At 40.8% G+C, this 27,511-nt stretch overlaps 1 protein-coding gene across 1 annotated transcript in view; it reads right to left on the bottom strand.

Annotated features, from left to right (window-relative positions):
* Positions 1 to 7,770, bottom strand: part of GPR39 (G protein-coupled receptor 39) — a gene marked incomplete at its 3' end in the record, with an annotated part of 134,283 nt that extends 126,513 nt beyond the window's left edge. Inside the window, exons 1-2 of the mRNA XM_081199947.1 lie at positions 7,514 to 7,770; positions 6,456 to 7,331 (exon numbers count right to left, since the gene is read on the bottom strand). Of these exons, the coding sequence (XP_081056073.1) occupies positions 6,456 to 7,323 (868 nt within the window). The 5' untranslated portion in view covers positions 7,324 to 7,331; positions 7,514 to 7,770. The remainder of the gene's footprint in view (positions 1 to 6,455; positions 7,332 to 7,513) is intronic.
* Positions 7,771 to 27,511: the final 19,741 nt, after the last annotated feature.

The following is a 27,511-nucleotide window of genomic DNA, read 5'->3' as shown; positions in this document are numbered from 1 at the left end:
TAGTAAGATTTGCACTGACTTCATGAAATACCACTATCTGTGTCAAAGGTCCAGAGCTGAGAGGCCCACAGTGACATATATGGACAGGACTGTGCAAACCTTATACAATATTTACCAGCACAAATCATGTAAAATATGATGGTGCTGATATATCCTAAGATTATGTGCACATAACACTAGCATGCCCAAGGCAAGGGCATATGTCAGTCACTTACTCCAGGGATGTCATACATAGCTAGATGTCAAGGGGAGAATAATTCAGCTCACTTCTTTGTGCAGTAAAAAGGCTTATTTCTCTCATAATCACTTATTAGCTTCAATTGTTTCTCAACCTTTTAAAATCCCTCTATATTTACTATGCCTTCCTGAGCCCACCCCCATACCCCGATAACAGCTCTTTCTTCAGATTTAAGATGGGAAAATGGAGTGAAGGAAACAAAAGCATTAGCACTCTCTCCTCCCCAGCACTACAGATACACTCCAGGTTTTAATGAAACATGTAAAGTGGTCCTCAAACTCTGCCTAAAACCAGCAATACAATGAACAGGAACACCTCTCGTGGCCAGAATCTCCCATATGTTCACTGGCAGGTTCTCACAGAACATTAAATCATGGTTTAATACATTATGGTTTTCTAAACCATGTCCTAGTGTTATATGTGAATCCTGATGGGCAGCTATAGTTTGTTTACTGCCCTCCCCAAAAACATGATCTGAAGCCATGGTTTGTTGTTTGGCTTACAAACCTTGCTTTGATTTAACTATGGCTTGGTGTTGTGTGTGAACTCAGCACCTTTCCTTAACCATAGTTTGTTTAGCCATGCTAACGAAACTACCAATGCACAAGATAAAAGGAGCTGTAATACATACCAAACTTCAGAGAAACAAACTATGATTTGTTTTATTTGATTACCTATGGGGCAAATAATGTGTAAATCATGGCTAGTATAACAATGATTTAGTGTTATGTATAAACCAGGCTACTGTGTCCCTTCCATGCCTAACAGCCATTTTGTTCGGCCAGAATACTAGGTTTTAACTGCTTTTAAATGAAGTGTGCCTATGGCTTTGCTGTAAGACTCTCTCCTCCCACAGTAAGCCTGTCTCAGTTTGAGACCACTAATTTAATGAGAAAAGGGTACTGCAAAACTGTAGAAATTATGGGGGAAATGTTGTAGGAGAGACTACACCAAATTTTAGCCTTACAAGTTTCTCCCATACATTACAATATCCACTTTAGAATGTTTTCACCAAGCTTATTTATACCCTTGCCTGCCATTTTTATGTTCTTGTTCTTGGGCAGATTCTAAATATCATATAGAAAACATTTCCTCACATATGCGTGCATAAGCGCACGCACACACATACTAAAATGTTTTCAATTTGTTTTCATTATTTTTCAAACATTGCACCAAAGCATAGCACTAAAACCACTTGTTTTTCAACTTACACTCTTCCTTCTTGAGTACTAGATTTATGAATTTAATTTCTGCTTTATAGAAGTTATCACTTTTAACAACTAGAGGAGAGAGACTCTAAATTGCTTTTATTGCTGCTAGACTCTTCAACACATCTTGCTCCGTGTTGTCATTTACATTTCACATTAAATGTGAAATACATTTGGAATGAGCAAATATTTGTTTTAATTTGACCCATCTGTTAAATGAAATTCAAACAGGCCTGCTACATCACAATGTTTAAATTCAGCAATTTGTAAACAATATATCTGTTCATTCTGCCTGGGTTAAAAGCACCCTAAAGCATAATTCTTATGAAAGCCACCACTTCAAAATGTATTATTCTCATGGATGCAGGCCATGGTTTCTGTCTTGTGTTCATTAATTTATTTTCTAACCAAAGTTAATTAGTGAGACTCATATTAAGAGAGTAATTTGAAATACAGCACAGAAGTCAGGGAGGAGGACACTAAACACCCTTCTCCCCCCCCCCCCTTCTTCAATAGACACTTGTAGGCATTAATGCAAATCTGCTTGCAGACAAAATTATCACTAGAAGTTACAGAATGGCTTTCTTTTTCTTCTTTGAACAAAAGTTTTTCAAACAAAGAAAAACAAATATACCTTGAGAACTCGGTGTATTGATAGGTCCAAGGAAAGATGACACATGCTAATAGTGCTGTAGCATATGAGGATAGCAACAGATAACAGGGTCTTCATATTGAAGAAATTTGAAGCCCTGTCTTCATCTTACAGAAAAGGGGGTCATTCCTGACTTTTGACAAAATTACATTATTGTATTTTCAGATATTAGAATCTTTAAAAAAAAAATCTTATATTCTGTATGCCAGTGGTGGGTAGACTCAGTCCTTGGAAAGTTCACTTTAAAAAGGAACTAGTTCTAGTTCAGGTACATCCTGTTCAAGTCAAGATGGGTGGCGATCGAGGGAGCAGGTGGCCAGATGCACTCCTTTAAGCAGCGTGTCCACATCCTTTGGTCACAATAATCAAAATTAATCCAATATAGATGGAACAGACAATGCTCTGTATGCTGCCGGTAGACTTGCTCTAAATGTGGCATCCAACTCTGTTTGGATCCAAGACCATTTCCCCCCCCCCTCTAAGTGCTTTGCAAATTTGTTACAGCCGAGGGTGGCAGAGCAATGCTCTCTTGCACAGATGACAAAGCCCATTCACCACTTGTAGATGCATCAATGGCGGAGAAGTATGCTCTTTCATCACAACCACATGGTAGGCGTGGTAATGCAACCTTACCCTGGCCAGGGTTTACTAGAACCCTGAGATCAACCAGATGCAAAATACATGTGCTTAGAATTAAAGAATTCTAAACCCAGAACTGTTTTCAGCATCAGAACTGAATGTAGCGCAGAGTTCCTTCACACAAAAATCCACTTAGGTTATCCTAAGCTTCTTTTTTCTACTTCAAAAGTATATAATCTGTGGGAGAGGGGCATTATTTCATTGCTGCTATTGGTAAACAATTGAGAGTCAAAAATCTTTTGCAATCAATCACAAATCACCCAGAGATTTGCTGTCTCCCCACCCCTCCTTTATACTATGGAAGATAAGAGAGACAAAACTGAAGTCCCTATGCTCTGTCCTGTTAAAAGTATGTGGATATTTCTGAATGTCTGTGAAAATGCAGGCAGGGAAAAGAGCATGGCCTGACAGACAGGAAGGTAACAGTTCCTAGAATATGGCCCATTGTAGCAACCCACAGATTAACTTCCAGTTGTTCAAGTCCCATGAAGTGCATTGTGGTACCATCACCTGGGAAGGCGACAAAATAATGTTCAAAGGCTGTAGCACATCTAGTCACAGTGATGTTGCTCACCAAAAGAACAGACAAACCAACCCAGGTGCGAAAGCAAATCGTATGACTCATCCAAGTACACAGCATCCTGATAGTATATGGAAACACTAGAAAAGGTTAATGTGAAAAACAACAACAACAACCAGATAGCACATAAAAAGAGCTAAGTGTTGAACCAAAAACCACAATGAAATCACACTTGAGTTTTTGAAATGGCCCTTCTTCCCAGCCCTGGTTTAACTTTGTAGTACTAAACTGGAATCATGTGTAAAGGTGCTGCAAGTAAGAAAAACTAAGCCAGTGTGAGTATAGCATTATGGCTTAGAAACTAAGCCATCAAGTCTTCTGTTGTTCACATCATGCCAGCCACCAAGAACTGACCAGATGCACTTTAAAGGTAAAAGGACCCCTGACCATTAGGTCCAGTCGTGACTGACTCTGGGGTTGCGGCGCTCATCTCGCTTTACTGGCCGAGGCAGCCGGCGTACAGCTTCTGGGTCATGTGGCCAGCATGACTAAACCGCTTCTGGGGAAGCAGAGGAGCGCACGGAATCGCCGTTTAGCTTCCAGCCGGAGCGGTACCTATTTATCTACTTGCACGTGCTTTCGAACTGCTAGGTTGGCAGGAGCTGGGACCGAGCAACGGGAGCTCACCCGTTGCGGGGATTCGAACCGCCGACCTTCTGATCAGCAAGCCCTAGGCTCTGTGGTTTAACCCAGAGCGCCACCTGTGTCCCTTAGATGCACTTTAGGCAAGCCTTTATTTCTTAGTTGTTTCTCTCCCAATGCAGATCTTACCTATGAAGACAACAATACTGACCTTCCTCACAAGGCTTACTAATATAATATATGTGGAGCGCATTCTTCTTCTTAGCTTTAATAACGAAAACGGCAACAAGTAGTATGGCATTTTTCATCAGTCACTGGACCTGAACCAGCCTGTTTGGTGTAGCACATATTTCCATCATAAATCCTATCGTCTTTGCACAACCATGAATATGGACTAGAAATATACTTACTAAATAAAACAAAAGGCCACAATAAAGCAACCTTGATTATATATTCGCCACTCTTTCATCCCATATTTTTTTCTCTCTCACACACACCTGGCTTCTTTTTCGTCTGAGCATACCTCTGTTGACTGCACACTTCTCCCAAACTGATGGTAGATTACTAGCCCTTGCTACAGTTCAAAACTTATCAGGGCCTCTCCAATACAATCTATTTTTTAAATAGAGCCAGCACTGACATTTACTGCATCTGGGATTTTTGGTTGGAAAATTCATTCTATAGACAAGAAATGAGCAGGGGCTTTTCACAGATCATAGCAAAAGCGCAAGGAGCTAAAAAAAGCAGAGGATGCAGTTATTAATCTATGTAATCTATGTAATTTGTGCCCCCTTTATCACACCCTTTACCCCTCCCCCCAAATGTAGTGGACCTCTAGAAAACAATTTTAAAATCTCCTCTGGTTTGGTTGTGCACTCTGGTTTGGTATGTTAGCTGATTCGTTTATTGTGGTGCTAGCACCGTACAAAGCAGGCCAGTGAAAACGAGGAACTGCAGCAATTCAAGCAGAACATGATGAAAATCACATCTAAGAGCTCTCAACAAGATGCTGAGGCTACATGGATCACAGCCTGGAAAGATTCTCAAGATGGTGAGATGACAACTTGATTAGATTTAGTCTGAAAAATGTGGCAAGAGAGATCAGAATCAAACATAATTCCCAAGTTATTGGTCTTTTAATAAGTTCTAGGTGCAGGGAGGGGAAATTCCAAGAAAGGCAACTATCTGGCTGGCTTAAAGTGATCAAGGCCTAGCAAAAACAAATAAGTTGAAAGAAAGGCTTCCAACTTTTTAAGAGCCCCTGCTCTCATACCTTTAATGGCAACTTCGGCATCTGAAGGTTTCTTATGGCATGCCACTGTCTTCACATTTAGTGACAACCTCCTTGAGAATATGCATGGCTGCTGACAGGCATGTGACTGACTCAGGCTAACAGTCTTGTAAAAAGGCAAAATAGGCAGGAATCATAGTTCCCAAGGAAAGGCTACTAATTCTCCACAACTGCCACCTCCATGACAGCCCAGAGGGTGAAGTGGGATCAGGTGGGCTGGGTGTCATCATGTGCCAGACTCTAATCTTTGCCAGGACAGTTTCAGCTACCAGGGATTCTGTTAAAGGCACATGAGCAGGGCTATAGTAAATGATAGTGGCCCTGGCAACAACCCAAATCTCAGGTTTAAGCTTTCTGAATGCACACATTTGGAGTAGCATTTGGAGCTTGCAAGGCTCATTATTTGTTTCTGCTTGTTTGTTTGTTTGTTTGGGGTTTTTTTGGAACAGTTTAAAAACAAAGTCTTTTAATCAGCACTCCAGTCCTGAACCTATTTGTTCAGAAATAATTCTTAGTGATGTTAGTGGGACTTTCGCCAGGTAAAGGATTTATGATTGCAGCTTAAGGTTGTGATTTGCAAGGGGCTCCTCATTGTTTCCAGCAAGATCAACATGTAAAAAGCTTCCTTTCCTTGAACCCCATTCCATACATCTCCCCCACTTTGCCTATAAAAAATATAAAAAACTAGTTTCATTTATCTAAAAATGGGGAAGGGATAAGATGTTATCAAGCAGCATGACTAGTAAAAGCAAATTGAATTTTAGGATCCCTCGCTTAATTCAAACGAGACAAAAATTATAACACTACACAAGATAAGCATTTAGCTTTAAAATTGAAATATTTAAATCAAAAGTGCTTTCTTTAAGTGATGATGGGAAAGTGGGACAGGATGGGTAGAGAAGCCTGTTGAAAAGCTGAGTTACTTGGTTCTGTGCATAAAGAAAAGGGAAATGCAGCTGAAATGAAAACCATTCCTCTCAAATGCACATTCTGAAGGCACTAATGCTTACTTTAATATCACCACCGCACAGGTTCCATGCAATTTATGCCATTTGCTTTGTGCTGAGCAGAATTATTTCCATAATGAATAGGGAATGGTGAAACACTAAAAGGGAGATGAAACCCACCTCATTTTCCCATCATTTCGTCCTGAATCAATCCCACCCTGCCATTTGTCTTTCCTTTTGTAGCTGCAGAGTCATTACCAACACACACACACACACACACACACACACACACACACACGTACATACACAGGGTCTTACCTAGGAAGAGGATAGTCTGTTTCCTGGAACTCCTGCCATCGGGATTCTCGTTTTTCCTTAGGTACTGGTTTTGGCTTTCTCTCTCCCCTCTCACGGCTAAGGTCCCTTGTTTGTGGATCATCAGGGCTTTCATCATATTCCGGCACATAAAAGCCACAGATACCAACACCACGACATACACAATAAAAGCAGTGAAGATACCAGACTGGAAGGCCTTCCACCGAGACGACAAGCTGGTGCATATGGTGACATTTAGCATAAAGTCAGGCATGTGGTGCCGGGGTTTGGGTTTGCTGCAGGGAACCAATCCTCTGTGGCCCTGGATGGCTTCCAATGGGTACTCTGTGCCCATCGCAAAGAGAAGAGGTAAGGCCACAAGGACAGATGTAATCCAGACAAAGGCAATGAGGATCCTCACCTTGCAGGGCCCAGAAGCAGCTTTAAACTTGAAAGGGTGGCAGATGGCAATGTACCTTTCAAAGCTGAGAGTGGCCACATGCAGCACCGTAGCATAGCTGCAGGCCTCAAAAAGGAAGCAGTAGAGCTTGCAGGCGAGGTTGCCTTGAGGGGTGGAGAAAGGGGTCCAGATCATACTGAAGAACTCCACAGGCATCCCCAGCAAGAGGACCAACAGGTCCGAGCATGCGAGGCTCACCATGTGGTCTGTGACCTCTTTCTGCAAGTAGCCCTTCTTCTGCAGCAGTTTGGTTGTCCGGATGGTGACACTGTTGCCCACAATGCCTGCCACAAAGATGACAACGTAGATAAGGGCTAGGGTCATCTTGATCCATTGGTCCACTTCAAATTCTTTAATGTGGGTTTCATCAATTATATCCCAACAATCCTGCTGGCTGTTTCCTGTCTCCATGAGCAGAGCTAATCACAGACACACACACACAATGGAGGAAAGAGAGACAAAAGGTGGGTCAAAACATGTCACTGATCCAAACATCCTTCCTAACAAAGCTTACAAGTTTACTCACAGGCCAAGGCCTACTGCATTCTAGGAAGCTTATTTCACACAGGTAAGAAGCTGTGAAGTAATAGCAATGACTCACCTACACCCAAACAGGCAACACAACTTTTTTTTTCTGAACCAGCACCTCACACCAGTCACATTAGTGGATTAGTCAATCCAGGAAAGAGATGAGACAAACCATTATTCGCTTTAAAAAGGAAGAACCACGAAGGAAATGCTTCTTTCTTCTAAGTATTGTTTATGTCCTGTACCTAATTCCTCCTCACACGCTTCAGGGTGCACCCAATTCTCCTTGATGGAAGGAAGGCTAAGCCCTTCGGATTTTCTCCAGGCACTCCCTGTTCCTTGCCCCGCCAGCTTCTGAGTGACGAGAGTTCCCTCTGGCCGACAGGCAACCACTTCCGTCAAACATTAACTTCTAGCTGAACAGCCGGGTAGGATGTGGTTAGTGACTGAAAAGATAAGGTGGCCAAAAAAAGGGACAAGGCAAGCCTGGTTCCAGCCAGTTAGCTTCCTCTGCCCTCCCTGAAATCTGATCTCTACTCCTTCTTAACAACTGTGAAGTGAAGCCAGACAAGGAAAATAAATAAATTAAATAAAGGCAGGGCGTGGCTGCTAGGGTGTTTGATTTTGCCCTCTTTCTCAATGTCCTCTGTTTACAGCACTTCACGTGGGTGGAAGTTTTTGCAGCTTTCCGTTTCCTCGTCTTTTCTACATGGGAGATTACTGTACAGGTTTTCACGTCACCAAGGAGCAGAGGAAAAAGAAACGATTATTGCTTCAAATGCCATATAAACATGGGACTAGATGAAAAATAGGAACTCTGCCAGGTTGTGATGGTTGATCCCATTGCTGCTTTAGAACACAGGGCTCTAGAATACATATGTGCCTAAAAGTACAAAAAGCTTCCTGCAACAGACAGCATGCAACCCCCCCCCCAAAAAAAAGACGTATAGGGATCTAGCTTATGAAACTCTCACCTACTCCCAAGAACTTTTAAACCCAAATTACAAGGCAAGTCAAGAGCCTTCTCTAAACAGAAGTCATATTTAATAAATTGGGCTAATAATTTCCAAAATCCATTATTTTATACTCTCAGTGCAATTCTAGACATGTCTGCTCAGAACTACGTGCCATTTAGTTCAATGGGACCTACCCCCAGGTAAGTTAAATGTAAAGCACTTTCAGTGCACGTTTGAAGCCCAATAATCCTGGGAACTGTAGTTTGATAAGGATTCTGGGAAGTGTAACTCTATGAGGGGGAAGCTACAGTTCTCATGATTCTTTGAAGTGGGTCATGCTTTAAATGTGTGCTGAATGTGATTCAAATGTAGGGTGTGGGTCTACCCATAGTGTAATGTGGGATAAACTCTTCATACAAACCCTTAATAGCATTATTTTAAGATTTCCTTCTTTTCCTGCTAGATAACAGAAATACATATAGATAGCAGTCCTAACCACGCTTATTCCTCTGAGCCCTAGAGGAGAAGTGAATTTAATGCACACTATATTTTTCTGTTTCGAAGAACCTCTCATGGTAACCTCCAGAGTTTTATAATTATAGATTAGCATACCTTCACATTTCAGTGCAGGCTACTTCACAGCTAAATAGAATCACTTCCAGAGGACTTTCTCCAGACTACTAGGCTCAATCTACTACAAAATCTCAAAGCAACAAGTTCCAGACTAAAAATGGTTATAATTAGAAAAGGTGGGCTTGCTTTTTAGCTATTCACAAGAGTGGAACAACAGATAGCTATTAAGCAGTTCTCATCATATTCAAGGTAGTTATCTTCCCAACCAAAAACTTAATGAACAAAAGATGCCAAAAAATCAGCACCTGTTCCAGTTGATTATTCATGCAGTCCTATTTCAGAGGAAAACCTCTTTCCTCCAATCTCTGTGCCGCTTCAAGCCCTCTTGCCCCAATCCTCCTTCCTTGTGCTTGATAATTCAAATTTGTTCTGCTCAGACAAGCTTTCTATTATTGCCCAATTTCTTTCACTTAATTTTACTTTACAAAAGTGTGAACAAAGATTACATATGCATGGCTGAATTGTGGATATGAAACAAATTAAAATTTGCCCATTACCAGGGGCTGAGGAAAGAGAGGAAATAAGGGCCCAGGGAAAATTGTTGGTTCCCCCACAGACATACTTTCCTATCCAATTATATAAAAAAGCACCAGTTTTGTAATCTCAGTATGATAACATGTAATCAGATTGTATTATTAACATGTCTTCTAGTAAGAGAGAGGTATGGGGTGAATTTATCACTTCCTCTATAGCTTCTTCCCCACAGCAATTGGGAAAGGTGTGTTGTCTTCTTAAGAGACCAGTTACAAGAAGGAAAACCACCTTTATTAACTTTAGGCAGTGCTTCTTTTCTGGAGGGACGCAGGTATACGCATTCCCCTAAACATTTTGTGAATTAAATTTGACCTCATTGAGGGGCAGTATTTCAATATGAGTAGGAAAATGAGAGTACTCCTAAACATTTTAATAATAAAAAAGCACTGACATTAGGAATAGCTGTAAACATGAGTTTACAGTACAGTGGTACCTTGGTTTAAGAGCAGTCCAGTTTAAGAATGATTCGGTTTACGAACTCTGCAAAACCGGAAATAGTGTCTTTATTTGAGAACTTTACCTTGGTCTAAGAACGGAATCCAAACTGTGGAAGGGCACTGGTGGTGGGAGGCCTCATTAGGGAAAGCGCACCTCAGTTTAAGAACGGTTTTGGTTTAAGAACGGACTTCCAGAACGGATTAAGTTCGCAAACCGAGGTACCACTGTACTTGGATGCACTGGGCCTGTTTTAAGTCCTGCTTGTGTATATCTTGTTTCCTGTTATTGCTAATTCCCCATTAATCAGCTTCCATTGCCATCTTCAGTTAGCAAGACCTTCCATATTCAAGAAACAGGGCATTTCTCTACTGCATGACAGCTAGTTAAATCCTAAATTTGTTTCTGTATAGGCATTTTCATTAGTCTACCCTACCACCAAATATGGTAGAGGAAGGCATTCAAAAGGTTTGGAAGAAAAGTGTGTGGCTCTAGAAGGGAAGGAGAGTAGCTCGGGGCTTTGAATATTGGTAGTTATCAATACCAGGGCACATAGTCAAACATAGTGGCTGACAAGTGGAAAAAGCAACAAATTGTTGCAACATATTCTCTCTCTTAAAAGAGTGCTCATTTTCAGGGCTCCAGACAGATATTCCATCCAAACTGACTTACCTACAGTCCTGTTGATACCCACCATAAGTGTTTGCTATTAGAAGGAGTGATATACCGGTAGTTGACTTGAGAGGAGGTAATAATATATTTCTTGTAATATAATTCCAAGAAGACAATATGCTGCAACTTCAAGATCAGGTTTTTTTTTTATTCTAACTCCCATCATCCCAGACCACAGACTATGTTGACTGACAGCAGTCTAGAATCTAAATGTGGGTAAGATGCAACTTAGATATGCTTAAGCCCAATGATTTAAGTCATTTCATCATCACAATTCTACTCAAAAGCAATTCCCTTTGAGTTCAATGGATTTTACTCCCAGGTAAGTGGCTAAAGATTGCAACCTAAGCATGCATAATTTTGTGTAGGATATATATCCTGTAATCTTGAGCAATAACCACCTTCAAATATGTGTTGTGGAACTGATACAAAGCAAAAGCAAACACCACCATATCAACAGTAATGCAAATTATGACTATTCTGTCTCAAGATATGTAAATTGCTGTGATGCTAATCAACAATGGTCTTCTCTGCCATTGTTTACCTATGGTATATAAACTTTAGGTGCCGATAATTTTGTAATAACATTTCTGTATCTTGGTGAATAAGTGTTTCTCCCTCATTAAGTTCAGTTAATAAGCATAGTTGCTGCTTTAGAGCCACCTTATGCAGTGCTTTTTTCTGGGGGTACACAGGAGTACACATACCCCTAAACATTTTGTGAATCTTTATACTTTTGTCCATTTACTGTATTTATTTGCCCCAGTTTGAATTATAAAATGGTGATTTTCTTGAGTCAAAATGAGATTACCCCTAAACATTTTTTTTGGGGGGGGGGGAGAACTGACCTTATGAATATTGTAAAAACACCAAATTCAACATATATGGACACACGGCGTTTCTGCTCCACAGTTAAAGAATTCCAATTTTTCTGGAAGCTGACAAAACCTGAGCATTTTCTGCAGTGTCAACCTTATTTGAACTCCTTAATTGTAATTTACATGTATATAATGTTTCAAAGTGCAGTTACCTTCCCTGACCACTATTCCCTTCTCTTTTCTGGACATGAATAACATTGTCTAACAGGGAGAAAATCAATAGGTACGAACTTCTCTTCTTGCTGCATATAACTCTGTGATGAGAAACGCAGCTCCTGCTAAATATCTCACACTCTTCTGGTTCTTATAGGCAGGCACAGGAGCCTCTGTCAGAAAAGAAAGTGGTAATCTGTACCTTCGGGGATAATTGAAGAGAAAAAGATGGCAGGGGATATACTTATATTTTAAAGCCTAGTGGATTTAATGGTGGTTTGCATTTTAATGTCTCTCTGTGTTTTTAATATGACTAATGTTGCTGAGCTTTTTAAAAAAGAAACCGAGTCCATAAGTTCTGTTGTGCGAGCTAAGCATTTCATGTATACGATTGCAATGGCAAAATCTGTGCCTGTTGTAATAAGGAATTGCATTCCTGTATAGTAGTAAATGGCACTTAGAAACACCTAGATGATTTTAATGTTTTGCGACATAGGCCATTAGCTTCCGAGGTGGGTTTTTTTTGGGAGGGGGGACTAAGAAGACCTTGAATTATTATTATTTTTTTGAAAAAATCAGAGCGGTGTTTTCTTTTCTTTCCCCTTGCTATTTGGAGAAAGATAGGAAGATGTTTGGGGGCATAATAGTTTGCACTCTCAGCAAATGGCAGGGATGTGGAAATGTTTACAGAAGTGCTTTGCAGTCCTTAAGGTAAGTATGCGCCTGCACTGGTTATCTAGAAGGGACTGAATATAAAACATTGATTTTGTTTCATTAGCATCCAACTACAGAGGCAGGCTGCCATCAATCAGAAAGGAAAGTGATATATAAACTAGGAAATTAAGATAATGCAGAAAGCCCATAAAAATGGAGATTATTTGCACACAATGCAGATTTAGCAGTGGCATCTCATTCTGCCCATAGCCTACAGGCCAGTCAACATTAACTCCCCTAATGATACATTTGCCTTATAAAGTAGACAAGGGGCTGTAAAGCACACATCCATTTTCTAAAGAGATAAAATAGTTTAGCGTGCCTGTGGTCACATGTGCGCAGATTCTTTTTGAATTATGTATAAACTTCTTTTTTAGTATCAGTGTGGACTGGGTTGAGCAAGTGTGCGAGATCAAATAAAATCTGGAAATGAAGAATAATAGGAATGTTCATTCTCTGGTCTATGGAACATTATAAAGATGGACTGCTGTGGCACGAGGGATGCCATACATATTGTTTTAGGGATAACTGATAGCCATGAGAACTGGCAACTTAGGGCATGATGCAGTCAAAGTGTAGCATATTGGCTGAATGTGTGAGCTACACATCAATTATTTCCTGGTTCAGTTCTCACCTCTGTCATTATGTGAGACAGTCTCTCTTGGCCTCGCGCCTTCAGTATGTGACTCTTCAGGGCTGGTGTAAAGATTATGCATACAAAGTGAACACTTCACAACACTTGCCTAATCTGAGTGAACTGGAAGAAGGAAAGAAGCAGGCAAACACATTATTACACACACCTGCTTGACTCATATTTGCACCTCCTGTTGCCAGAGTGATATTTTTGGGTCCCTACACATGTTATCATTGTACCCAATGTTCAGAGGAACTTGACATTATGCATGTGTGGAGAGGGGGAAATTGGTTTGTTTTTGAATCCATTGCTTCAAAATTCTGTTTTTCACCCAGTTCTTCTCTTTTCTACATTCTCAGGGGTCATCTCTCGTGGATCCATTAATTGATTTTTAAATTTTTAAAGAGTTTTATTGGAAGTGATGTATTATATGAATGCTATGAAGGTTGGTCTAAAAGCAGGACACAAATTTAATTAACAATACTTAGCAGATCTGCCATTGATCTTTAGTGGCTCATGCTAACATTGCAGCTATCAAGTTTTGAATATGCATGTGTGAAACCACACATTATACACAAATGCATTTAATGTAGTTCATTTTAAATAAGTAGGGAGCCTGTGCCATACCACATGCTCTTTGCTTTCAGCCTGCTCAGATTGAAGAGCTTTCCATCAGAAAGCTAGCCTGGCTATTCCAGGAATTTGCATCCTTGCTTAGATTTTGACACTTGCTGGATCGAGGAATTAGAAGGGTCTTGGCATTCAGACTACTGCACCCCCAACTCACAGCAAAATATACTTTGTCTTTTGCCCCCTGATTCCTCGCTCTTAACTCCCTGATCAATCAAATGGCTCATCATGACCTAACTTTACATAGCCTACATTTGAGCCTTAAAAAGTTTCCGTTAGGAACTGGATGGAGGACATCAACATAATTTGACAGATGCCGTCCCATTTTAGGTGCCTTTTTACAGATTTCATTCTCTTGCCATACTGGAATATAATTACATGACTAACTCCTATATGTAGATTTCTCCCCCAGTTGTGTTATTGTATCCTTGTTTATGGGTTCTTGGTATCCAAATCTGCATAAGCACAGTATGTTTATTTCTCAATTACCATTCAGCTTGGGAATCCCTTGCCTCAGAATGGCTCCCAGAGATTATTAATTTTCCATTGTCTTCATATTTGTTCCTCAATAGCTGTGCTGTGCATATGCAAATGTACCCTAATTGGATCCGCTAATCTCCCTGCCCTGATTGGCTTTTTTTGTCTACCATCCTCCTAAATTGACAGTGACAATAAGTCCACCTTGATCTTTCTCTTTTTCTGGGTGGAGCCTTAGAGGACACAAGTGAAAAATCTCAGAAGCACAGACAAAAATAAGGCTGTGGAACTGCTTAAATGATCAGTGGTTCATTTGGGACAGTGTGATTTATCCTTCTCTGTATCTTTTAAGGTAACGGATTAAGAAAGTTGAAACCGTCTCGCTGGATCAGACTGAAGCCCATCTCATTTCCACATGGCCAAGTTGATGCCTCTCGGAAGCCTACAAGCAGAGTGCCCTGGCAGGGTTAGGAACCTCTGGCCTGCAGGCTGGATCCAGTCCTCCTGGCCTCTCTGCCTGGCCCTCTGGTCTCTCCACAGGTCACACTCCTCTCACCAGCCGTGCTCTGCCCCCACCGGCACTCAACTCATTTTGTCTGGAATGACAAAATGGGAATATATGAACTTGTTTGCTTGGATGGAAAGGGGTGTGTATGTGTAAATACTTATTTTTGCATGGTTCGAATACAATAATAAGAGTCTCATTTTGTTGTTCCACCTACCACTGCCATGTGGTTCTGGGAAGGGGATGTGGCACTCTGGCTGTGAAATATTTCCTGCCCCTGGTGTATTGCAACATCCTTCTCCAATTATTTATCATACATCATCCAGGAATTAGCATTCATAGATGCATAGAATTGTAGAGTTGGAAGGGATTCTGAGGGTGATCTAGTGCAACCCTCTGCAATACAAGAATCTCAACTAATGCCAAAATCATGTATATTTAATGTATATTCAAAACACACTGAGTGCAATGGCAGGCGGGATTGCCAAAGACTTTTCCCCACATGCCAGCCCCCTTTCCTCTCTCTCTCTTTTTTTGCCAAGTGTATAAAGCTGAATACTCACAAGTTAAATATGCATAAGTTGTGGGCTTACTGTATGTAATTGAATCCCGTCAGAGAATAGCAACAGTCTGGAAGTCCCCCAGGGCAGTGTGTGGATTTGGACATATCCATTGCTCGAGTGGAGAAAAGGGCAGAGGGAAATACAGAGGTGGATGGTGGTCAGGTCATAGTAAGGTAAGATGGTCTGACCACATATTGCTCATTCTACCTTATGAGCTATAGCCAACCAACAATGTAATGTAAGCCTACCTGAAAACCTGGAGAGGTTGCAGTTATACTTGGTTGGTATTCTAAGGCTTTCAGCCTTAGAAATCCCACTGTTATTTGTGTGCACAGCAAAAAAAATGCACCACTGCAGTATTGGAGGAATCTCAAAACCCCAGGACTGGAATGAGACCTAAGTTCTGAGCTAAGGCAAAAGGCCACATCAGAGGAACAATGGGAACAGACAATTTCTCACAGGGTATATGGTTGTGCTAGACTGAAGGGAAGAGGATGAAGCAAGAATATATGTCCTAACTTGCGGTTTAAACTGTTAAATGAAGAACTAAGAGTCACTTGGATGATTGCACAAAAAAACCTGCTATGCTTGGTGCCACATACGAAGAAGTGTTCCAAGGGTTATATCTGACGTAACCAGGATGGCAACAACTACTCTGACACTTTACTCAAGCAGTGATGGACTTTGGGGTTTCAAATTTCAGCAGCATTCTGTGTGATGCCAAAATTTGGCACACACACACCCCAGCACCTCTTGTGATCCATTCTAAATAGTTCTAAATTCTAAATCCTAGTTGTGGTGGCCTCAAGGCTCCACGCCCTAAATCCGCCTCTGGCTCAAGCAACTTGTGACAAAATTGTCACAAGGGGAACCTGCCAGTAATGTTCATACATGTTTATATTGAACTATATGGGATTTCTCATCCATCCCTATGTGTACCAGCCTGGACTGAAGCCAGATCAGAGATCCAGGGAAGTAGACAAGGTTGTGTAAGTTTTAAGAATTATACTTCTTAAATGCGTTGCCCCTCTTAGTTGGCTGTGTGGTCAGTCTTCTTACACCAGCAGCAGAGTTCCCCTCACTGATGGGGAAATGACATCAGATACCCATGTTTGTGTCTACTCTTTGGTTTCATTGTACAGTGGTGCCCCGCAAGACGAATGCCTCGCAAAACGGAAAACCCGCTAGACGAAAGGGTTTTCCGTTTTTGAGCTGCTTCGCAAGACGAATTTCCCTATGGGCTTGCTTCGCAAGACGAAAACGTCTTGCGAGTGTTCCGATTTTTTCCTGCCCCCCCTTTTCTAAGCCGCTAAGCCGCTAATAGCCTTTTAGCCGCTAAGCCGCTAAACCTTTAATAGGCGCTAAACCGCTAATAGCGCTAATCCGCTAAGCCGCTAATAGGGTTGCTTCGCAAGATGAAAAAACTGCTAGATGAAGAGACTCGCGGAACGGATTATTTTCGTCTTGCGAGGCACCACTGTAGTAGGAAGAGCATTAAGCTGGGGTAGCTCAGTCGGTCAGCATGAGACTCTTAATCTCAGGGTCATGGGTTTGATACTCATGTTGAGCAAAAGATTATTGCACTGCAGGGGGTAGACACTTGTGGTCCCTTCCTATTCTATAATCCTATGACCTATGATCCAAAATCACACTTAGTTTTGTTCCGGATGGCGAATTTGTCTGCTTGCCCTGATGGATGTTTATTGGCATTAAAACAGTGTCTGTCCACCTGCTTGAGATGATGCTTTTTCCTCCTTTCCTGGATCTCAAAAACATTTATCCACAATGTCTGCAATATATCCTTCCTCAGCACAGAATAGCTGTGTTAATAACAGGGGATGTGGCCTTCTCAGTTAATATTAACAGAGTTTCAGCTGTTCCATAAATGGCTATAGAATCTTGCCTTTAATTCCTTTAAATGTAAGTTCAACAACTTCAGCTTATCACATCCACAGGACATAATAGAGTCACTCTTAAAAACCCATCATCTTAAGTGCTTTGATCTCTGCAGATTCTGATTATGAACCTATAGGATTAAGCATTCAATTCAACGGAATATGGGTGTGCAGAGGTTTCTCATCAGTGGTGGAAGAGTATTGCAATTCATAACAGCTATTGTTGTTGAAAGGTAGTGGGCGTTTGAATTTGGGAGCAGGGGGTAAATTAATTCTGTGGAAGTCCTAGGCAAGACTTTGAATTCTCTATTTTGTGCAACGTTATTTGTTTCAGTGATACACTGCACATCTGCTGAAGGAAGGAAATCATTGCTAATGGGAATCTTGTATTTCACCTCTTGCTACTTTCTGTACTTGAAACTTGCATGTCCATCTCAATAATTATAGAGCCATTCAGCCTTCACTTCAAAAATCAGCTAATAATATTTGCTAGGGGCGGAAAAAGACAGTGTACGTTGTCCTGCTTCAAAGTAAAATGTTCCAGCTGTGTCACTTCTACAAGAACACATACATATGTACCTTATGCATACCTGCTATCTACAAAGTATGCTGGACTGAGTGCATGAAATGCTCTGCTTCTCTATTCAGTAGACTAATAATTTAGTTGTTTGCTTGTCAGATTTGTATCCCACCTTCCCACCAAATTATGCTCAGGGTACCTGCTGTAACAACAGTAGAAATAAAAGAAAAACAGTTCTCTAACCTGCTGATTGCATTGGACTTAGCATGGCTAATTAGACCATTGGTATGAGTGACATATGACCCTCTCTTCATCTCCTCACTTTGAATTCTGCTTCTTGAAATTGTACTGGGCCAACCACGTCTTATCCACCATTAACCTCCATGGTAAGCAAGGAGTATGCAAGGGGTAGTTGGTACCCCAATTAATTGACCTTTGCTGATTCTCATTGAACTATGGTGGCATTGCTCCTTCGTATGCTAGACCATTCACTCAGCCACCAACCACATTTCTTTTTTTTATAAAATATTTATTAAGAGTTTTAGACAATTTAAACAATACAACAAACTTCCCGTTCACAATCCAAAAAAAGAAAAACACCATAAGCAAAAAAAGACAAAAGAAAACATACAAAACATACAGAAAAAAACAAGCAAAAAGACATAAAAAGACATAAAAAGGAAAGTGATTCAATTTCTTAAATATTGTTTCCATAACCCTCTTTCATGACTCCCTCACGTCTCCCTTTTCTGTGTTCCTAATTACAACATCATATTCAGCAATACTTCACCTCTCAAAATTTGTTTTAAATTGTACATTTCAACTATTATGTCTCCAATTTTACCCTTTGTTATCAAATATTTAAATAATTTAAATAGCTTGACATAATATTATTCAAATTTCATCTTTGTTCTTATAGTTCAGTTATTTTCATACTCTTTTCCGCTAGGTTACTAATGCCATATTATCTTTATATCCTGCATCACTCTAACATTCATACAATTTACAATGCTTTTGCAAATAGTCCTTGAATTTCTTCCAGTCCTCTTCCACTGTCTCTTCTCACAGGTCTCGGATTCTGCCAGTCATTTCTGCCAGTTCCATATAGTCTATCAGTTGCATCTGCCATTCTTCCAGAGTGGGTAAATCTTGAGTCTTCCAATACTTTGCAATGAGTATTCTTGCTGCTGTTGTCGCATACATAAAAAAAGTTCGGTCCTTCTTTGGCACCATTTGGCCGACAATGCCCAAAAGGAAGGCCTCTGGTTTCTTAAGGAAGGTATATTTAAATACCTTTTTTAGCTCATTATAGATCATTTCCCAGAAGGCCTTAACCCTTGGGCACGTCCACCAAAGGTGAAAGAATGTTCCTTCAGTTTCCTTACATTTCCAACACTTATTGTCTGGCAAATGGTATATTTTTGCAAGCTTGACTGGGGTCATGTACCACCTATACATCATTTTCATAATATTTTCTTTCAAGGCATTACATGCCGTGAATTTCACACCGGTGGTCCATAACCGTTCCCAGTCAGCAAACATAATGTTGTAACCAATGTCTTGCGCCCATTTTATCATAGCTGATTTAACCGTTTCATCCTGAGTGTTCCATTTTAACAGCAAGTTATACATTTTTGAAAGTATCTTAGTTTTTGGTTCTAACAGTTCTGTTTCTAGTTTCGATTTTTCCACCTGGAAGCCTGTTTTTTTGTCCATATTAAAAGCCTCCCTGATCTGAGCATAGTGTAACCAGTCTTGCACTTTATCTTTTAGTTTCTCAAAACTCTGCAATCTCCATGTGTCTCCATCTTTTTCTACTATTTCCCAATATTTTGGCCAATTGGCCTCCATATTGAGTCTTTTCTGAGCCTTAGCTTCCATTGATGACAACCACCTTGGGGTCTTACTCTCCAATAAATCTTTATATCTTATCCAGACATTGAACACTGCCTTCCTGACAATATGGTTCTTGAAAGCTTTGTGAGCTTTAACCTTGTCGTACCACAAATATGCATGCCACCCAAATACATTGTTAAACCCTTCCAAATCCAAAATGTCAGTGTTCTCCAGAAGTAGCCAATCTTTCAGCCAGCAGAAAGCTGCTGATTCATAATACAATTTCATGTCTGGCAGGGCAAACCCCCCTCTTTCTTTAGCATCAGTTAATATTTTAAATTTTATTCTGGGCTTTCTGCCCTGCCAGACAAACCTGGAGATATCTCTCTGCCACCTCTTGAAACACTCCATCTTGTCCACAATCTGCAAGGTCTGAAACAAAAACAACATTTTTGGCAATACATTCATCTTTATAGCAGCAATTCGACCCAACAAGGAAAGCTTCAATTTTGACCAAATTTCTAGGTCCTTTTTAATTTCTGACCAACATTTTTCATAGTTATCTTTAAATAGATTCAAATTTTTAGCTGTCATATTAACCCCTAGATATTTCATCTTTTTAACCACATTTAGGTCTGTCTCCTTCTGAAACCTTTCTTTTTCTGAAATTGTCAAGTTTTTTTCCAAAACCTTAGTTTTCTGCTTATTTAATTTAAATCCCGCTACCCGACCAAATTCTTGAATCAGTTCTAACACCCTTTTCGTACTAGATTCTGGCTCCACCAACCACATTTCTGCCTTTGGCTCTGTCCGTTTCCAGTTCTTTCCACTATGCCACATTGACAGACCATGAAGTGTATTACTTACAGAGGCTCAAGGTGCATGGTGTATAAAATTTGTACATCACACTATGCGCACATTGCATGTACAGTGGTACCTCGGGTTAAGTACTTAATTCGTTCCGGAGGTCCGTTCTTAACCTGAAACTGTTCTTAACCTGAAACACCACTTTAGCTAATGGGACCTCCTGCTGCTGCCGCACCACCGGAGCACGATTTCTGTTCTCATCCTGAAGCAAAGTTCTTAACCCAAGGTACTATTTCTGGGTTAGCGTAGTCTGTAACCTGAAGTGTATGTAACCTGAAGCGTATGTAACCCGAGGTACCACTGTATATAATATGCACACACACAATTGCAATTGCAGATGGGTAGCCGTGTTGGTCTGCCATAGTCAAAATAAAAAAATTCCTTCCTGTAGCACCTTAAAGACCAACTAAGTTAGTTCTTGGTATAAGCTTTCGTGTGCATGCACACTTCTTCAGATACACTGAAACAGAAGTTGCCAGATCCTTCTATATATAGAGAAGGTGGGGAGGGGTATTACTCAGAAGGGTGGTGGGAATCGGAGATTGGCAGATAGCTGAGATGAGCCTGATGAGCCTGTTGAAATTCTATACAAGATCTCAAAGTAGCTGTTTTACTACAAAGGAATTTCAGAAATAGACTGGAAAGAGAAGCTGCTGAATTGCAACTCATTACCAAACTTAAAACAATGGAGAGACCTGGTCTGAACAGAGACATTGGATTCTTATCTCATTATACATGACTAAACCATTTCTCACCTTCCCACCCCTTGCCTTTTCCTGTAAGACCTATTACAGTCGTTAAGAGTCGTCAACAGGCTCATCAGGCTCATCTCAGCTATCTGCCAATCTCCGATTCCCACCACCCTTCTGAGTAATACCCCTCCCCACCTTCTCTATATATAGAAGGATCTGGCAACTTCTGTTTCAGTGTATCTGAAGAAGTGTGCATGCACACGAAAGCTTATACCAAGAACTAACTTAGTTGGTCTTTAAGGTGCTACAGGAAGGAACTTTTTTATTTTGACAATTGCAATTGGTTATTAAAAAGTGTGTTTTAATGGAACTGGGGATAAAATTAAAGTCAAACTGGGATTAAGGAGCGAGAGGGGAATTAGAAACATCAGCGCAGATTGAAATGTCATCAAGATTTGTAAAATGGTCCATTCCTAGTAATGCTTCTGTAGAAAGAACAGGTACTGTTCAGTTTCCTTCTTCTCTTTCTACTCATGGTTACTAGCTTGCAGTGTTCCCCCACATACCCATGCTTTTTAAAAACGACTGCCGCAAGTAAGCAACCGTCTTAACTATGGGTGCTAGCTTGGCTATTTAGTAGCTTTTTAAAAACTGAATATACATGTAATCTTTCTATAAAAAGGGTCAGGACAATGGGATCAAGATTAGAGGGTGGGCAGCCACCTTACCTGGTAGGTGGTGAATTCCAGCAGTGGAAGTGTTGGGTCTGGAAAGGGGGGCAGTGAACACAAATTCTTTTATTTAAATGTTCGAAGGTATAAAAGCCTAAAATACACGCTGTTTACATCATTAGAATTCTGTTATTAAAAGCTGCATGCTGGTAGAAAGGAGCCACTTTTGTTTAAAGATTGCATTACAATGCTAATTTTATTTTTAGAGCTAATGCTAGACATTGTGTATTCCCCTCCTGTTTGTTCTCCAAGCACTGCAACATTCATAGCAGACAGTAGACTTTCATAATAATCACACTAATGAAACTTCTAATGCAAATTCTAAAGTATTAGTTTGTGGGAAATATACCAGACTTCCAAAATAACACTTTCACCTTTAAAATGCCTCTGCAAAATCTTATACTGTGAAATCTGAACATTAGAATTGGGTAGTGGATGACGTGACCTTTGTAGTGGCACCTGGCAACATCCTGGGGCGTTGCCATATGGAGAGTTTCTTGCTGTTTGTGTGTACTAAATCAGAGGTGAGGTTTTTTCTCAGTTTCCTCTGGTTTGCCTAACAAAGGCACCTCTCACACAGTAGTGCACCTTTGTGCTTTTTATGCTGAATGATTGTATGTTGGTTAAGCGTATTTGAGCATATGAAAAATCCTGTTTCGGTGTTGTGTCTTGCTGAAGTTGGCCTTTTAAAACACAAAAATAAAATCTCCTTCATTTATAGACCTGTCACGCGGGTGACATTTATTATTGAATGCACTTCTATTGGGAAAGGAGGATGCAAACCAATTGAGCAGCATAGATTTTCTTTCTCTGGCAAAACAAATAGAAGCAAAAAGGTAATCAGGGTTTCATTCAAACCAAGTAAAGAAGCAAAGCAGCCCCATACTCTGGTATGCCAAGGAGAATGAGATACACTACAGTACACCATCATTACGCTGTTACTATGCAGCAAGAATGTTGCAACCCAAGGATCCTGGTCTATCCAGTTCTTAATGGCAACAGAAGATAAAGGAAATTTTGTCTAATCCAGGAGACAAAAGGATTTCCTACCTCTTTTTCATTATTCAGTCTCTCTTTTTAAAGGATCTAACACCACTTTCAATTTTAGTATACAAATACTTATGTACAGGGATTATAAAAGGTCTCTGGTTAAAATGATCAATACACAAGAATCATGCTGATTACTGGCGTGCCATCGCCATCTTACTTTGCTGCATGGAGTATTTCCTACCCATTCAAGATTCTGAGTCTCCTTTGCTTCTCCCTGTTGCAATCAAGCTTCCTAAATAGCATCTCCAGCAGTCCCTCCCCAAATCTCCACCCCCAATCTGGGTCCTTCCTTTCCATGCCATTTTGCATGATGAACCACATTCCCATTTGGAAGTTCTTAAGTAGCACTTGCACATGGCTGAGTTCAGATAGCTCACCGCTTCTCGAAGAACATTTGTTTTCATTAGCTCTTCAGGATGTAGTGGGCAAAGAATTTTACCATGTAAAGTAAATTCATCTGCAGCATATTATGGAAATGTTATATTCTCTTGGGAAGCCATTGGAGTACGGTGGGTTGCAGGCAAAGCTGAGTAAGGCTTTAAAACTGAAATAAAGTCACAGTGACTTAAATTCTACTTCTCAAGGAGGTTAACACAGCTCTCTGCTCTTCAGACCGTCAATTGGGTGTTGGATTCCACATAAGCTGCTAGGGATAAAAAAGCTCTGCATTTATCCAAGAGCTATTTAACATGTGCCTCCTAGAACATGTTAAGTTGGGTGGTTGAGTGTTGAGACTTTTGTATTTCTGCATCCTAATTCCCATTGCAAATTTGCGTCATACAAAGCTGGCTGTGAATGGAAAGAAGGAGCAGCATCCTGTGTACAGAGAAATGAGCATCTGTGTTCTAGTACAGGTAATATTTCATTGCTTGCAATGAATGTGAGGTTGTGGACACACTTCCACTTACTCTCCATCCAGTGCACTCCAACTGCTGGTTGGGAAGTGGTGTACACATGGCATTAGTCACAATCCATATCTAGCCTGTGAAATACTAGTCTTGTGAAAAACTGCATTTTGATGCATTTTCTTCAAACTAGCTTCTATCCGAATACTGTAGGGGGAAAGAGCAACCTAGCTGCATTTTAAGCCCATAATGTGTATGGAACCTAGGTGTGCTGCTGGGGTTGCGGGGGGGGGGGAGGTCCTATTTCTGGAAAGCACTACAAAAAAATCCCATCTGTGGTAGGGGTGAGCAATTTGCTGCCCAAGAGCAAATTTCATGATGCTCTTGGACTAATTTAATAGGAGTGGAGGAGAATCTCAAAAGGAGTTCAAGAGGGTAGAAAGGGTAAAAATGGATAGGAAAACTTAAAGCAGTGGTGCAATGGAAGAAGAGATAAACTACTAAAGACTCAGATAGGAGTTGTATAAAACAAATACATTTATTAAACGTACCTCTGGTGGGCAACATGTCATGCTCCTTCTGGGGTAGTTTGTCCACCTTTGGACCCCACCTGCACTCAGCTCTTACCTGTGGTTCCTAGAAGCTGTTGGGATGTGACAGCAGCCACACCATGGGAACGGCTTTGACTGGCTGGCTAAATCAGGTGTGGGTAGCCAGTGGGTCTCAAACCCTCAGTGAATCAGGGACTTCCCCTGCATGTGAAGACAGGCTGTAGCGGACTGAGCAGATGAGACCAATAGTGGGTCCAATGGTTAAGAAGGTGGTTTCTGCACATGCTGTAGAGGGAAGTGAGGGGCAGATGGGGCTTGTCAACCTGGGAAGGTAGCTCATCCAAGAGAAGGAAAACTCTGATCCTAAAGATCCACCGCCTTGCAGGTTATCTTTGGGAGAAGAAAAGGCTAAGGAGTAAACCCCACACAAATCTGGAGTGGAGTCCCTAAGGCGGTTGGATGGTGCCTTGTAAGCCGCCTTCTTACAACTCCTGCAGCCCAGCTAGTGCTGAATGTATTACTCTGCTTTCATTTGGACTACATCAGAAAGGCAGAGAGCAAAGTCTTGTTGTCTGGGCAGCCCAGGACCTCCATCTACACTGCCCATGCTTGTGCCCCTGGAATGTCACTTTGATGCTGCTAACCCAGTGGTTTGACTTCACCCCTAGAGGCACACTCCATTGTCTCGAGACAGACAGATGCCAACATCAAACTCTCACCCTCTCTGCGTGCTAGAATTGGGGTTGAAGGCAATTTCCTTTATTCCATTCCCTTTCAGTGACTGTTTTGCACCAAAGACAGCCTGTGCTGTGTTTTAGCTCCAGCAAAATGCACCAAGGAAGCACAAGCCTGTGTGAATTGGCTTTTAGTCACGAAGCATGGCTGATGGGCTGCACTGGTGAGTCACAGGTTGTGCAGCTTCATATTTATGACTTTCTGTGAACTGATGACGATGTGTTTGGTTTTAGAATATCACCACGTCTGTACTGAACACAGAATACTGGCAACGGTCGTGTGATCACCTCCCCATGGATTGCTGGGGCTCCAACTCAATTCCCGATTGCAGTAAGTTGGGCACATGATATAGGCACACAAGCAGCTAGAGAACTGTGTGCTTCCAACTCACTGAATTTGACTTTTTGCGTCATTCTCTGTATTGTGATTAATTTTGGTCTCAACGTGCCGTTGCTAAAAAAAACATGCACTATAATTTTATTCCATTAAAAATGTTTCTCATAGCGCACTGAGCAGTGATTCTAGTAACAGTATGTCATTCTGAGTTTCGTTTCTGGGTCCTTACAGTCCCAGCTGTTATAATCAGAGTTTGTTGGAGGGTGAGCTCTCTCTGAATAATGCTCATTGTTTACCTGTAGCTGCTTAGCTAGAACTGGTTTGTGTGCTCCTGGTTTAAGAGAAGGGGACAGATATGTACTGAGACTTGACTGCACTTGGACATTTTGAACTCTGTCATACTTTTGCTAGCTGTGCTCAGAGAGACCAAGTTGTACAATGCTTATTAGACAGAGCTAAGCTTAGGAGGCCTTGGCCTCAGATATGCTTCCTACATGTATTGTTGCCAACTGTCAGAAGGGGAAAAAAATAATAATCCGGCTGGCTTTAGGTCTGCTGGAGCCTGTTGTCAGATGCTTTTGTGCAAGAGCCAGTATTTTAGGTTGGTTGCCAAAGCTTTTCAGTAAAAATCAGTAGTGAAAGTTTTTATCTAATGCAAAAGCTTGAAACATAACCTGTACATGTGCACTGGGATATTTAGCTCACGAGAGAATGAAGAGTGCCTTGCATACTCTCCAGTCAAGTAACTTGTACACAAATAGATATGCTAGAATAAAGTGTGCATAAAAGTGCATATATTAATGAAAACAGCATACAGAAATGCATTGTATTTGTATATTGCTTTGCAAAGATATGTAAATTAGGATATATTCACATTTAAATGCTGGTGAATTTTCATAACATGTACCTGTATTACAAATTAATGTGGGAATGCAGAGAGCTAAACTCAAGACTGAGAATTTGAGAGAAACAAAAATCGACAGATTTGCCCATCTCTAATCTCGCATCCTGATTTTGAACAGCAAACTGAAACAGTTCTTGGCATTGGTGGTGTTTAAATTTTCTGTGCCAGACTGAGAATTTAATTCTGCCTTGGTGCAGTATCCACGTTGGCAAAACTCTCCTGCAGTATACCCCACTACATGAGTAGATATCATTTGGAGGAAAGTATTTGCATTTTGATAGTTAATGAGCAGCCACAAATGATGATGATGATGATGATGATGCAGCCTGATTTGTTTGCAGAGGGATTTGATGACAAGCAAACTATAGCTCTCTTGAAGGACTGTTTCAAAAGTCTTCCAATAGCTCTTTCCCTTTGCTTACTACATTTCCCAGTGCATTTTCCTATGACTTTCCTGTGGTTTTGTACCACAGGAGCTCCAAATCAGCTTGATTTGTGCAGACTGAACTTGCTAGGATATGATTGAATTCCACTTGACAATAGTGACAGTCTGGAAGCGCTCTCTGTGGTACAGTACACAGCTCTACTGCAGCTCTGATGGGTTCCCTTCATTATATAGTGGTGAGTTGGTTCAAGAAAAAATAGAGACAGAGAGAGGACCCTTACTTTTAAAGCAGCTAAGTAGTCAGCACTGATCTAAAAGAGCAGGAGCTGAGTAACGCTGATCTTTTTCACACTGACCTTCTTATATGAAAGCAGACGTTCTCAATTATATATCTATGGCATGCTAAGGTATAATTAATAAACTATCAGAAAGGACCTATGTTTAATTGAACAGTGATCTGTGACACAATCGAGATTTATATGTGGCTCTTGCGTTTGAATGAATGACGGGGGGCAACATCATACACCTTCTGTGCATACCTACTTGTGAAATGCAGCCTCGGTGCATAAGTTGATGAAAAATATAGGTTCCTGTCAGTAACCTAAAAGTGGGGCCATATGAGACTCTCATTGAATATTTGACCTACAGACGTCTTCACTGGCAGAAACTTGTGTGAGAAGAGTGCTTACGTTCAAATTCTATTTTCTGTTGCGGCATTATAAAATGGGGCTGTGACAGATCACCCTCTTATCACAAATCGGTTTAAGACTCGAGATTTCCTTCTGGTTAGGAATATGCTGGTGAATGTACAGTACGAAATAATGTGTATAAGTTGCATTTAGCTTGCCTGTAGACAGTGTAGATGAACAACCTGGCTATATGAAGGACTATTTCAAAAGCCCAACCACTTCCAGTAGCTCCTCTCAGCTTCTCCCTTCAT

The sequence above is a fragment of the Podarcis bocagei genome (assembly GCF_964188305.1).
Source record: "Podarcis bocagei genome assembly, chromosome: 1".
Lineage (NCBI taxonomy): Eukaryota > Metazoa > Chordata > Lepidosauria > Squamata > Lacertidae > Podarcis > Podarcis bocagei.
The sequence above is the reverse complement of the archived record's forward strand: the minus strand, read 5'-3'. Positions and strand labels throughout refer to the sequence as shown.